Source organism: Capsicum annuum, chromosome 4, assembly GCF_002878395.1.
Source record: "Capsicum annuum cultivar UCD-10X-F1 chromosome 4, UCD10Xv1.1, whole genome shotgun sequence".
Lineage (NCBI taxonomy): Eukaryota > Viridiplantae > Streptophyta > Magnoliopsida > Solanales > Solanaceae > Capsicum > Capsicum annuum.
Window position 1 is genome coordinate 218456735 of NC_061114.1, and position 14798 is coordinate 218471532.

Genomic DNA, 14798 nt, shown 5'->3' on the forward strand with positions numbered 1-14798 from the left:
TTAGACAAGTGTTGATGTAGTCTTAAAAACCCAAGAGCATATTCACTTTTGGACATTTAACACTTTATACAACAAACACCTAACTCTTACAATGACACAAGAGGGGTATCCACCTCTCAAAGCACCAAAGTCTCAAGCTTTGCAACACACAAGAGAATCCACCCTTATGCTATGCCCTAATTTCAGTTTTGAGAACTCTCTCTCACAAGAGTAGTGTCTTCAATATCAAGCATAAACTAAGAAAATAAACCCTACAAGGTTCTATTTATATAACATTACAAATTATAGAGAAATGACAAAAGAGCCCTTTGGTGACTAGTCTTCAAAAATACTCAAAAGTGTCATGATCATTATCATACTTGTATCAATCCTTCTATTTTGGCCAATCATTTTTCTGTCTACATTCATTGATAGATTTTGGTTCCGAACCCTCATCTTGTTGCATTATTTCAGTAGCAACATTGTAAGCAAAAATATTGTCAACTACAATATTACTTCGATTCCACCTCCTTCTCGTCGAGACATAACTTATTGAGATTTTTTTATTCTTATTAGTTTCAGGTATTTTAACCTCCTCAGTGGTCTTATCATTTGTTAGATCTTGAGTCTCTTTTTGAGCGACTGCCATCATATCGTGAACATTTTGATCATTTATTTCTTTTCTTTTTTGAAGATTTTTATCCTTGGAACCAATCAGTCCACCACATTTCAAACGTGACTTAGACTCATTTGCATTGACCACTTGTCCTATCGGGACATCAATTCGATCTGTAGCATTCACAGCTGGCATATAAGATTTAGTAACTCTTGAAAGGTTATAAATGCATCCGGTAGCTGATTTGCAACATTTTGCAAGTAAATTATTTTTTGAACCTCTTGCTCACATTGATTTGTTCGAGGATCCAAATGAGATAGTGATAATGCATTCCAATCTATCTCGTGTTTCAAATGCTTATGTTCTCCCCTTAATGTTGGTTAACACTGATTCATCAAAATGACAATCGGCAAACCTTGCAGTAAATAAATCTCCTGTCATAGGTTTCAAATATTTTATAATAGAAAGAGATTCATACCCAACATATATTCCCAACCTTCTTTGGAGTCCCATCTTTGTGTGTTCAATTTTTTTTTGACCTTCCACTGCAAAATTGAATTCATATTATCAACCATCTACAACAAATAATTTATGAAGCGAAAGGCTTTTTGTGCAAAAATTATAGTCATTTATGCTATGTCATTCGTGATTGTAACCAAGCAAAACCCAAGTTCAATTTCCTCAGAGTACTAACAATACTAAGATTGTAGCACAAGAAATATCAGCAAACCCAGCTACCTCGTCAAGCTCTGAGAAATGGTGTACTGTCCAATTCTCCAAGAAAAGAAAGGTATATATACGTTAAAAAACACAATGATAAGATATCTCCTCTTCTCCTGCTCACTTAGTTTTTCTTCTAAAAAAACTACTCATAATTATACGCATGTGAATTGTAGTAAAATAATCCCTAGGAGGCTAGGACTGCTTTTATTCAACACACTACTTCTAAAAATAAAGTTAATTTTACTCCCACTTTGATGGATCCCAATAAGGACTTACTTAGTACTCTTTTCGTATACCTCACCACCAATAAACTCCATAGGATATTTTGTTATAAAGACCTCCAATCATTACCACCTTTTTATTCTCCCACTAACACTTCAACTGACTCTACTCACGATGGCAACTCCTCAGTTTTCATTGCATTGGGATATCAATCTTAGCACCATTAGCTCCCTCTCCGGCCATGATTAACCATAGCCCGCATCTCCCTGCCTCGATTTATGCCACCCCACCAGTCCTACCTCTTCACCAACTTCTTCTCTTAGATAGAGATGATTTTACGGGGGCATCTATCAACTTTACTCTAGAGTCAATGGAGTAAAATCCATCATCGTTCTCCAAAACGAAAAGCAATTAATCCAACTTGTAATTGAGGTAATGAAAATAGCATTGGAAAACTTTGTGAACCAACTATAGACAGAAACAATAAAAATCCGTTAGCACAGTCAACAATGCCGAGCTTCCTCCACACAATGCAAGCATTGTGAAATTTACTCCACTACCTACCTCCATTCTTGAATCTAAACAACATATCTCAGACCCCCTTCTTCACTCCACAGGTCGATATCCACAACAATCTCATTTTTTCCCTAACAACCATAACCAGTCCAATGGGGTCCTCTCCTATCCATGCTGACTCCTCAAACCCCACCCTCGAATGCTCCTCAACGCCCTTCTACAGTTCTCGAACGAATAGAAAGAACACCTCTCAACAAGGGCTCGTTCAAAAAAAATTCAAACCTAAAACACGTGGACCTTATGGTATTTCTCGAAAAAGAGGACAAAAAATACATTCACAATTGCCCTCCATCTCTACTGGAGTGCTCTTTCATTCTTCGACCAATAGTGAATCAATCACTACCCAATCATGTGGTGATAGTAGCCCCTACAATAAGGCCCTGTCATGTCTCCGATCCGATAAGTAGTCACTTGGTGTTCCCTACCATTACTCATAACCCTATGGATCAAGACACTAGTTTTATTATTTGGAATACGTGAGGTATGAATAATGCTAATTTTAGGAGTAATTTCTATGAGATCATCCATAATCACAATCCTTGTCCAGCTGCTTTACTAGAAACTAAGATGTCCAACCACATGTCTCTCAAAGATGGGTTTGCCTTTGATGGTTTCTTTGAAGTCCCTATTGTTGGGAACTCAAGAGAAATGGCTTTGATGTGGCTATCACATGTTGTCCATGTTTCTCTGGAAAACCACGTTGATCAGGAGGTGCATGCAAAAATTCAGGTATATCCGAACTCCTTACCTTGGTTTTTTTGGCAATATATGCTGGCAGTGAGAGTAATAAATGATCTACCCATTGGAATAACCAACCGTTTTTAATGATGCTGTTGAAAGTTGCTCTAAGAATGCAGCTGTTCCTTTTCTTTTTTCTCCAGCTTTTCTTTTTACTTACAATCCTAGTTAAATTAGAAGTCCTATCTTTGGTAGGAAATTAATTGGTTATTTTAATTTTGGTAGAAAATGATTGTTTCTTTGTCCTATTTTTAGTTGTAATAGCAACTATTTAAGTTGCTAAGCTGATGATCAATTACACACGGCTTTTACAAGAAAATAATTTGTCTCTCTGCATATTCTCTTCCTCAAACTCCATCTTTGTTTTAGCGGCTAGCTTTTGAATTAAATTCCTGTTATTTTCCTTTAACGGTTTTTAAACCAACAATTGGTATCAAAGCTTTAATCTTAAGGGACCTGTGAGTGTTTGCATTAATCTGATCCAGTGGACATCATGAACGGAGAAACAAATTTTTCTTCAATGGAACCACCAACTTTCGATGAAGAAAGTTATCAAATCTGGGTAGTTAGAATGAGAATATATCTGCAAGCTTTGGATCTATGCGAAGCTGTTGAAGCTGAATACGAGATAGCTCCCTTGCCAGACAATCCTATGATGGCGCAGATTAAAACTCACAAGGAAAGAAATACTAGAAAATCAAAGGCAATGGCATGCTTATTTACTGCAGTTTCATCTAATATCCTTACTCGTATCATGTCTCTGCAATCAGCAAAAGAGGTATGGAATTATCTCAAGACTGAGTATGAAGGAGATGAAAGGATTCGAGGGATGCAAGTGTTGAATCTGGTACGTGAGTTTAAGCTTCAAAGGATGAAAGAAAGTGAAACCATAAAGAAGTACTCTGACAGACTTCTTAATTTAGCAAATTGCATCAGATTGTTGGTTTCCACTTTCAATGATTCAAGGATCATTGAGAAAATCCTAGTAACGGCACCTGAAAGATTTGAGGCTACCATAACAACCTTAGAAAATACTAAGGACTTGTCTAAGATCACACTTGCAGAGCTCTTAAGTGCTTTTCAAGTGCAAGAGCAATGGCGTGTTATGAGATAGGAGGAGCTATCGAAGGTGCCTTACCAACCAAGCATCACGATGATGGACGTTCTATGAAGAAGAAGAATAAGAAGTACCAACCAACTGATGAAGAAGGTGCAGAGCACAATAACAAAAACAAAACAGGTGGTTTCAAAGGAAACTACCATCCTTGTAAGCATTGCGGCAAGCTCGGACATGCACCTTTCAAGTGTTGGGAGAGGCCTGATGCTATGTGCAATCAGCTTGGGCGTGAAGCGATCATCTACAAGCATAAAACTTAGCAGCAAGATGCAGAGGCTCGAGTTGTTGATGAACTGGAAGAAGATTAAATCTTTGTCACATTATGCTTTACAAGCAGTGTCTCAAGCGAGTCGTGGCTGATCGATAGCGGATGCACAAATCATATGACTTGCGATAAAGATCTTTTTAAAGATTTGAAGCATACTAAAGCTACAAAAGTTAGAATCGGCCATGGTGGTTATATTCCAGTAAAAGAAATAGGAACCATTACAATTGAAACACAATCGGGCACTAAAACAATTTCTGATGTTCTTTATGTACCCGATTTGGACTAGAACTTGTTAAGTGTTGGTCAGTTATTAGAAAAAGGTTTCAAATTGTATTTCGAAGATAAACACTGCTTGGTCAAGGAAGCATCTATACAAGACCTATTTAAAGTCAAAATGAGAGGCAGAAGTTTCTCATTAAATCCATTAGAAGAAGAGCGTGGATTTCACTAGTTGTATGTGGAGCCACCTCTGCTAAAAAAAGACATTCCACCTGATGATGAAGGCTGGATTTTTCCTGGTTATGATTTCAAAGTTGACTGCATTGACTTGCTTAATGATAGTCAAGGAACCGACCTTTTCGTCAGTGACAGCTGGGAGAAAGTATATCCCAAGAAAGCTGTTGCCACTACGTCTGGGGAGAATCTAGATGATATTTCTGGACTTTCATCTGATGACGCGAAGAATGATGACTTCAACCCTGAAAATCCAGATGTAGAAAAAAATAATTTCGAAGTTGAAGCTAGTTCTGATGAATCTACCGTTAAAGTATGGGACTTCATAAGCTGCCAAGAAGAGCGCTCATTATCTGATGGAAAAGATAATCTTGCTAAACTTTGGGATACCATGTCAAGGAAGGAACTTTCATCATTTCACAGGCATAAGAATATTGTTCTCTGCGTGAAGTGGAATCAGAATAGTAACTGAATCCTTACTGCTTCCAAGGATCAAATTATCAAGCTTTATGACATAAGGGCTATGAAGGAGCTTGAGTCATTTCGTGGGCATCAGAAGGACGTGACATTCTTGGCCTGGCATCCGTTTTATGAAGAATATTTTGTCAGCGGAGGCTATGATGGTTCAATATTTCATTGGCTTGTTGATACGGGTGTACCAAGCTGTCCAACAAGTTCTACAAGTTGTCCAACAAGTTCACGACCATTCACACGTAGCCAAGCTCGGGAGTTACACAAACTCCAAGCTATGTTCATGCAAATGGCCGTGTGTGAGTTGGAAACTTACACTCCAAGGCCACCCCTTGGCAAGGGTAGGATGGTCATTTGTTATCTCCCTTTGTGGACTAATATAAATAGATAGTGTTAGGGTTATTTTGGAGTTAGTTCGTTCATGATATTTTGAGAACACAAGACTTATAATATTTTGAACTTCTCTCTTCCATTGGAGAAGCTCAAAACCAAATCATTCTTGAATATTGTATGTCAAGTTACTTTTTTTGTAAACTTTGAAGTCTAGTGAAGCCGTGTGTGGCCTATTTCGATTCACTAGCATTGTTGTTGTTCTTCTTGTTATTCTTGTGTTGGCTTGACTCTCTTGATACACAATCACTTTTGTATCACTTGTGGGGCATGAAGCTCCTCAAGTAGAAATTACAAATGCACATGAAACTGGTGTTTGGGATCTTTCATGGCACCCAATTGGTTATCTCCTTTATAGTGGCAGCAATGATCAGACAACAAAGTTCTGGTGTAGAAATAAGCCTAGCGACTCCGCTCGTGATAAATTCAATTTAGGACAACAAGGGTTGGGTGATCAAAACAATGTTCTTGGTCGTATGCCTGGTATTTTTCCAGGTCTTGAGGCCCCCTTAACCCCTAGAGCATTTGCCTCTGGTATATTACAAATAAGGGTACAATACCTGGAGTTGGAATTGCAGTGCCTCTGTCTATCCCATCACTTGATTCATCACCTTAAGGAGAACAGAAGACTTCAGTGCCAGTTTCAATGCCTTTAGGAGCTCCTCCTCTTCCTCATGGACATATCCATCTCTTCTTGCAAGTAATCAGCAACAAGCATATCAACAAAAACATGCAGCAAGTTCAGCAGCAGCAGTCACTACCTCAACAAATGACTTCTCTTCCTCTGCAGCCTTCTAAGGCAAAGAATTGGTGTTTGCTAAGAATGCAACTATGTTTTTTTCTTTTTTCTCCAGCTTTTCTTTTTACTTACAATCCTAGTTAAATTAGGAGTCCTATCTTTGGTAGGAAACTAATTAGTTATTTTAATTTTGGTAGAAATAGATTGTTTCTTTGTCCTATTTTTAGTTGTAATAGCAACTATTTAAGTTGCTAAGTTGATGATCAACTACAGACGACTTTTACAAGAAAATAATCTGTCTCCCTGCATATTCTCTTCCTCAAACTCCATCTTTGTTTTAGCGGCTAGCTTTTGAATTAAATTCCTGTTATTTTCCTTTAACGGTTTTTAAATCAACAGATGCCATTCAAGACCCATGGATGTTGGTCGGAGACTTTAATGAAATTTTTTGTCTAAAGAATAAATGAAAAGGTCATAAAATAAATAACAATAGAAGTTTCCTATTTTAGTCCTGCATAAATACTTATAATCTTCTGGATTTGGGTTTTAAAGGGGGATGCCACACCTGGTCGAACCATAGAAAAAAAAATAATGGCCATGGTCTTATTTTGAAAATGCTAGATCGAGTTTTTGCCAATGATAAATGGCCTGAGGTTTTTTCAAATTCTAGGGTAACCCTTCCCCTGAAAACTCATTCCAACCATTTGGGTTAATTGGTTAAATGAAGGAGACGCCAATACTAAGTTTTATCATATTTCAGTTATTAACCGTAGAGTACAGATAAAATCTCTTATTTCAAAGATACTGCTGGCAATTGGATCACTAACCATGATCTTATTGTTTCTCCTGCTTTTACCTATTTTTTCAACTGTTTCTCCTAATCTTGACTCTCTTGATCGAGATCCTTAACTGATCATGAAGTTTATAGTACCTTATTCTATTTCAAACCTTTTAAAGCCCCTGGGCTAAGATGGTATACATCCCCACTTCTACCAATATCATTGGAAAACTATTGGTAAAAGTGTGTTAGATTTCTGTCATTGAATTTTTTCCTCTCATATTATCCCTGTCCCTTTGAATAATAATTATATGCATCCAGTTGATAGCTTGCAATGGGATGCTATTACCTTGTCAAAGAATGACCCTGCAGTTTCTCCCCTATTCTTTGTCGACGACCTTAACTATTGACCAATTATTTTCATATAAAGCCTTCTCATGACTTGGATAAATACCTAGTCTTTTCCATCCTTAATGGTAATACTACTTCCTTACCCCTATGGGAAGACTCACTCTAGCCAAGTCTACCCTTAACGTAAGGCAGTGAATTTACTGCTAAGAAATTTTGGTTTAACTTTGGATGAAACATTGATTTTACTTGATTTCTCCGCCACCCAGTAGTTAAATGGTCTCAAACAACTTAATTTAAGGTTCTTGAATATAAATTCCTCACTGCCTCAGATCCCTCTCTTCAAAACCTCTTTCTTCTCCCTATTATCTTAACGCATTTAAATTGAATATTGACGGCAAGGTGGTCAAAGTTATCTGATACCTAGTGGGAGGTAAGGGATCAACATGGTTATTAAAAACAAATTAATAGACTGGTGCTACCAATCTTCCATATACGTCGAAAAAGGCAATCAAGTATGGAAGACACTGATTCTTCATTCTTTAAAATTGAGGAGTTCTGACTTATGTGATACAACTTCTAGCCAAGCAATCAGAACTGTGTCATATGGATAGGCCGCTAGAGAGAGGAGGGTGTCAGAACCTGCTGAAAAGAAAGCACTCAAAGACATAACTGTAGACAAATATGAGATGAATTTGAAGAATGAAGCATCAACTGGTGACAGCCAACTATGTTGCATGCGGTGAAAAAAATACCTTTTGGAGAGAAAATACTGCCAAGAAAACAACAAACCTTGAAGAATAAAGCAAAAGAGCCGACTGTTTTGCTCATCAAAGATGACCATTTTTCTCCTCATGTAACAATCAGCCGTAAGAAAGTTCCACTAATGATACGGAAATACAACTGAACTGTAAGCACCCCACTTGCCAAGTACAGTTGTTCCGGCTATCCGATTAGCCCTGGAAAAACGTTAGTGAAACAGTTAATGTGAGTGATAAGAGATCAGACAACAGTTGAAGAAGAATGTGATCTTTTTCCTTTTCCACTCCTTGCTATGACAATGACATGACGAACAAACCATAAGAGTGATGAGAACAGAACCGTGGTCTTCATGAGAAGTCAGTAAGACCCATACCCAAGGAGAGACAATATACAGTCATAAAACACTGTTGTAAGGCACGACTGGAGAGATCCATGAATGCGATGTGCAATAAGTACCTAAAGAGTAACTAATCATCAGGAGTAAGATTCACTTAATCAGTCATCTGTTAGTTGTCAGGGTGTAATTAATGCTTTACAAACAATTAACGTGATTATGAAAGTTATTAGTTATTACTACGTACCGGATAACTCTGGACAAAACTGATGAGACTTCACGATGTTTCACTCAAGACTCCCACTGTCCCCTTAATTAGTTCAGACTGGAGCTTTGTGACATGTTGATGGAGACCCCTAATTAAGGAAGAATATCTCTGATATAAGAAAAATTATTATGATTCTCAGCATGTTTACAAGTCACAAGTAATTACTACGTAGTAAATTTAGCAAGCTCCGTTACAAGACGTGTTTATGAGAAACAATGCCAAATATTGATGAATCCATGAACAACACCATGAAATTAATAGCTTAATTAATATTAATAGTTCATGATAATGCTTTCACTATTTGGAAAATCAAGCAAGAACCACCGCACAATTCACCTGACACCAAGGTAACTACATTTTGTTACAAACAGATGGAGACGTTCAAGAAGCAACTGAACAAACCAAAGCTGCAATAGACTGAAGTGAATATAAGCACTGCAAAGAAATCATGGTTTTCTTACTGCTACATAGCTAGTTTTAGCGAACATTGTTTAATGTAGCCTGTAAGTTGAACATTATTTTCCTCGCCAACCGAGTGGAAAGATACAATGTAAACAATCAAAATAGAGAAAAAAATTCACAACAATCATAGTTCTGATTCCCCTAAAAAGAAATGGAACGACATCCTATATTTACCAATTAGGCTTCCCTACTAAAGCAGGTCTGCTCAAGCTGTAAATTTAATTAATCACCTTTCTGGTTTATAAACCCTGTTAGGATCGAGAATCCCGGATAGTGCGGGATTAAATAAAATAATCGTTTGAAGACGATAACAAAACGATAATAATGATAAGTTGAGAAAATAAAGGAAGCACAAATTTAACGTGGTTCGGTCAACTTGACCTACGTCCACAACCAAAAGAGAAGCAACTTCACTAAACACCAACGGAATAAAAAGAGTACAAAGATACAAAAGAGAGTACAAAATTAGAGGTTCTTCTCTAAATGGTATATCTCAAAGAGGGTGGAAATGCCTCTATTTATAGGCACAAAACAAACCTACGTTGATGTCATCAATGACATCAACACACTACTTTGCCAACCAAATTTGACAAGAAAACAACTTGCATGCAATGTTGGACTAGCCAACCAAATTTGACAAGAAACAAATTGCATGCAATGTTGGACTAGCCAATCAAATTTGACAAAGCCAACAAATGATCTTACAAGTGCTTGGTAGCAACTTTGTTTGACCAAGTGTGAATCCAAGAAACAAACAAAAGGCCACATTACAAATCTCTACCTTGGCCTGAGTTTGTTTAATATAGTAAATTTGTTTCACCTTCTTCACAAAGCCTCGAAGGACTTTCAAAATTCCATGACGTCAGAATCAGATGAGTCTCCATCTGAAATTGAACCAGTAACAACACCTGTAATAGTAGATCCCAACAGTGTATACAGCGTCCCAGACTTGCGTGCCTTCATAACCACAAGACCACCTCGAGAGACTTCAAGAACTTCACCTTCACCTGTGTATTTGCACCCAAAAGATTCTAGAGTGCCCAAAGAGATGAGATTTTTCTTCAACTCAAGAACACATCTAACCCAAATAGATTTTTGTTCAGTTAACCTAGTTTTTTTTTGGGTAAACACAATAACCAAAATTGAACTTTACAGCACAGTTGCCATTTTAACCTCTCCCTTCCCCTGACGTAAACATGGAGAGCGATCTCCTTCAACACCTTTGCACTAGCGAACCTAGTCTGCTGAAATCTAATGCAGTTCCTTTCCCTCCATATAACATCAACAGTCATAGCAAAAACACAGCAGTAGATCTCTGCTAATGCATTCTTCTTCCTTGCCTTAATACATGCCATCCGGACCTCATTGTTCCAGTCCTGGACTGGTCTGTTAGATCCAAGCCATACACACAACCTGCTCCATATTTCTCTTGTAATAGCACATCCAAAAAATAAGTGATGAAAAGTTTCATCATGTAGCCTACAGAATGCACATTCTGGAGGCACACTGATACCTAGTCTCAATAGCCTGTCGACAGTAGCCAACCTTTGTTGTACAGCTAACCAGAATATGAACTTAAGGAGGTAGCAGAGTTATCAAGCATGAAGAATACAGTCCACAAGGAAGCATGATACTGTTATGACCATAAATATATCTGCCACAGAAATTTTCGCAACCCTAAACATATGGTAAAGCAAGCACGGAGCTTTAGACAAGCTGAAATACTTGCTAGTGAAATGACATTTCTTACACGCAATAATCAATTACTCCCGCCATTTCATTTTATGTGAGCTTGATTATTGAGCACGATGTTTAAGAAAAGAAAAGGTGACTTTTGAAACTTAACATAAGTTGTTCCCAAATTTAAAAAAGGGAGCATTCTTAGGAAGCTTCACTAACATGGAATGTTAAACTTCTCACACGCAACACTAGGTATATGCATCATGTACTAGTAAAGAAACGCTCTGGTTAAATAACCATTCGAAGCACAGGAAATATCAACGATCAACTTAAGTTGCTAATTTTGAAAAAATATGCAAACAACATTAAAGTCCCCAGTTACAAAGCCAAAGAACATGATGACAAGGAAAAAACTTTAAGATAAACCTTTTCAAATCATATTTCCGTGAAGCCATACTCAAGCTTCCTCACTGTAAGAAGGCGAGATTTGCACACTAGCGCTAGACGAAAACAAAATTTCACATGCAAAACACAAAGACATGAAAACAAGTGCTTGTTGAATAGGTTATACTTCACTAATCACTAAAAAGTAAAAATGTCCTGAATCTTTTAGTAATATCACTACAACAACTTGCTTCCTACTGCTACGGTTTCCCTATGTAAAAGGTAACATTACACTTAGTTTGTACAAAATGAAGGGACATCCCATTTTATCCCAACATGATTAGACACCAAAAGAACCTCATCTCAGCCATGGATTTCCTGAATAATGGAACGCAAAAGCTCATCACCAACAACAGATCGTAACTGTATCAGGAAATTTTCTTTCCAAACTACTCCTTCCTGTGAACAAATTGTATGAGAAGTCAAGATTAAAATAATGGTCTTGAAACCAGATTCACCACCTGTATATAGTAAATCCTTGAATACCCAGTGTTAAAAAAAGGGAAATCCAAACTTACCTTATAGGAGTCATACAAAGTTTGCAACTCCAGCACTTTTGGTGGTGGAAGCCAACTAGTTAGCTTGGATAGTAATGTACTCCATGCGTTATGAGCAAGAGGATCACCATCCAGTAGACCTGTAGTTGCACTTGAGTGTTCCACTTCTCTCACGACATTCAAAAGTAATTGAAACGAATGAAATAACAAAAAAGGAGCAATATTTACCTGGCATTAGAAGCTCGGATTTATAGCTTACTATACAGACAGGTAAAATGTGTGTTTTCATATAGCTACGCCACACCACATATAAGTTTGGATTCGTCAAGTTATCCACCCCGGAATCAAAATCCTCACTTGACGGAGACAGTTGCTCAGATGTGAAATCAATCTGTTCAAGCTTTCCCAATACAGCTCGACATAAAATAAGATGCCTTTCACCATTTTCATCTGTCTCGGCCATCATTTCACTACACACATAACCAATAAACAAGTACCAAAAATTAATGATCATGTACAATTAAGAAAACACCAAAAATGCACAAGTTCAAGAGCAGCATACCTAAGTTGAGGCGAGTGTATAGGCGTTAAGTATATACCAAGACCAGAAGTATGAGAACCGATTGGAATCATAGACATTTCAAAGCCACTATGCATAATGCAGTCCACATTCTGGGGCGATGTGCCATACCAAGCGTACTCAACATTAGCATCCCCTCTAGCTCTCCTTACGGTCTCCACAGTGTTTTGAAAAGCCTCAAACCGCGGACCCATTCTAAGACACTGATGAACTCCAGTGACTGTTGCATCAGCACTCAAAAAAGACAAGATTAAACCCTTTATCATTTGACTCAGTGTCTCCTCTTCCCTCAGTGGCCTTGTCCTTGGCCACTTTGGTGGCAGCAATTGAGTGTCGACAACACGCTGATCTTTCATGTGCAATGAACTACATTCTCCCTTCTCCCCTTCGTTCTCCTCGCTTTCCCTCTTCCTCTTTCCCAACTCTGGTCCAGTTGACTTGTTCCCAGTGGTTCTTAACTCCAGTTCAATCTTGCGACTCGCCGCGTCTTCTGAACCCTCAAAGACAACCTTAGGAAAATACCACTTGTTATTGTCATCCATCCAACCTATAAACATCTCTATCCCCCTAACAAAATCAATAGCTATCATACGATAAAAATCAAATATAAATTTAAAGTTTCCAATATCCACCTCATACATAGCCTTGCCACTTACAAAGGCTGAACTCAACAGATCAACCACTCTAGCCCCGAATCTCGACCACTCGCCATCCTTGTAGAACAGAAACCTCACAGGTTTCCCACTCTCCTTAAAATTCATGCGGTTCTGGAACAACAACTGAGCATGATCAGGCCACTTCCCCGATTCTGGTAACAGCATTGTTCTCGGTATAGGAACCTCAATCGTCACTGGAGAAACAACAACACCATCCTTGCTTATCATCCTGTTAAGAGGAACAGAAATTTTCATCTTGTTTCCATCGACAACTGGCTCAGCAGCATACATAACATCGGAACTCAACATCGCAGGAGCATCACTTTCATTGCCACCGATTTTCACCGTAGAACAGGAAGCGCTTGCGGTTGGTGTCGGTGTGTTCGTCATGGCAACAGATAGAGACACTGTAGCCAAAGTAAAAACGCTAAGACGAGTGAGTAGTAATAGTAGTTGAAGATGAGGACAAAGAATATGAATGACAAGTTGATTAACTGAAGAAATATATATGTATATGTATGAACAAGAACCTAGTTTATTTATATAACACTGTTAGATTGGAATAGTGACGATTCAAAACAACATGAGATGGTTATATATAGCCCAAAGGAAGTGACGATTCAAAGCAACGTGTTTGTTAGAAGCTAAGGGGTGTTTCTGCTAATAACTACCTAAAATAAGAGCGGGAGAAATATGGCGATAGATGGATTATATTAATATTAATTGTTTTTAATAATAAGATTAGTTTATACTTATTACTTTTTGACTAGGATGTAGAATACTTTTGCTCGACTTAATGAGTTATTTTTATTTTCACCGGATATGTTGTTGAAATGAGTTATTTGTAGTTTTGCCTTTATTTTCTATTTATGTATAACAAATAATTTTTAAGAGTATAATTTATATTCTATATTATAGCTCGTCTAAATATAAATTTTTTTTAATTATTTTGTGACTTTTTTTTCATAAAATGACCTCATTTAAATTTTATATCATAGCGACTTTAGTATTTTTCTTTCATTATTTCATATTTTAGTCTATTTATTTGTTTTAAATTTTTAGAAATCTAAAAAAAGTTATTCTTAGTTTTCATTTTTTAAAAGGAAAAGATATAAAAAGGAAAAAACTCGAAAAGAAGATAAACTAACAAAAAAAGAATTAAGATAAAAATAGACAAAAAAAAAAAAAAAAATAAATAATAAAATATTATTAAATGTTATCTTTAATAAAGAATAAAAGGAGATAAAAAGTCAAAAAACAATAAATGAAAAAAAGGGTGGAACAATAAATGCAGAGTGAAATAAATTGAGTTGCATGATCATTGACTTAAATTAATTTGAACTGAGCTATTAAATAGTTATAGATTGGGTCTAATTTATATATTTTTCGCTTATAAAAGCGTGATGACATTAAAGGGAAAAGGAAGGAAAATACTGTAATTTTTGACATAAATATTATATTATATAACTCTATATAATGAGGATTTTTGAATTTGGTAGTCCTCACATAAATTTTTTTATCCATTTTAATCCAAATTAACTTTAAATAATTTTGCAAGCTTTCATCCATTTCAGACTTTTAGTAAATTTAAATAATTATATAAACTTATTAAATGTCATGCAAAAAGTAATGAGTCATAAAATAAATAAATAAATAAATGCGACACCATAAAAGATCTTTATCTAATCAATTAAAAA

The 14798-nt window shown here is 36.7% G+C and overlaps 1 protein-coding gene across 1 annotated transcript; it reads right to left on the minus strand.

The window, feature by feature from the left end:
• Positions 1-8301: 8301 nt before the first annotated feature.
• On the minus strand, positions 8302-13647 carry LOC107869476. Its single transcript, XM_047411702.1, has 8 exons — positions 12428-13647; positions 12094-12335; positions 11855-12005; positions 11666-11686; positions 10398-10771; positions 10106-10251; positions 9119-9189; positions 8302-8377 (listed from the first exon to the last, which is right to left on the minus strand). Exons 1-8 carry the CDS (start codon positions 13489-13491, stop codon positions 8302-8304), a joined length of 2145 nt encoding a protein of 714 aa, XP_047267658.1. The 5' UTR covers positions 13492-13647.
• Between the last annotated feature and the right edge of the window lie 1151 nt (positions 13648-14798).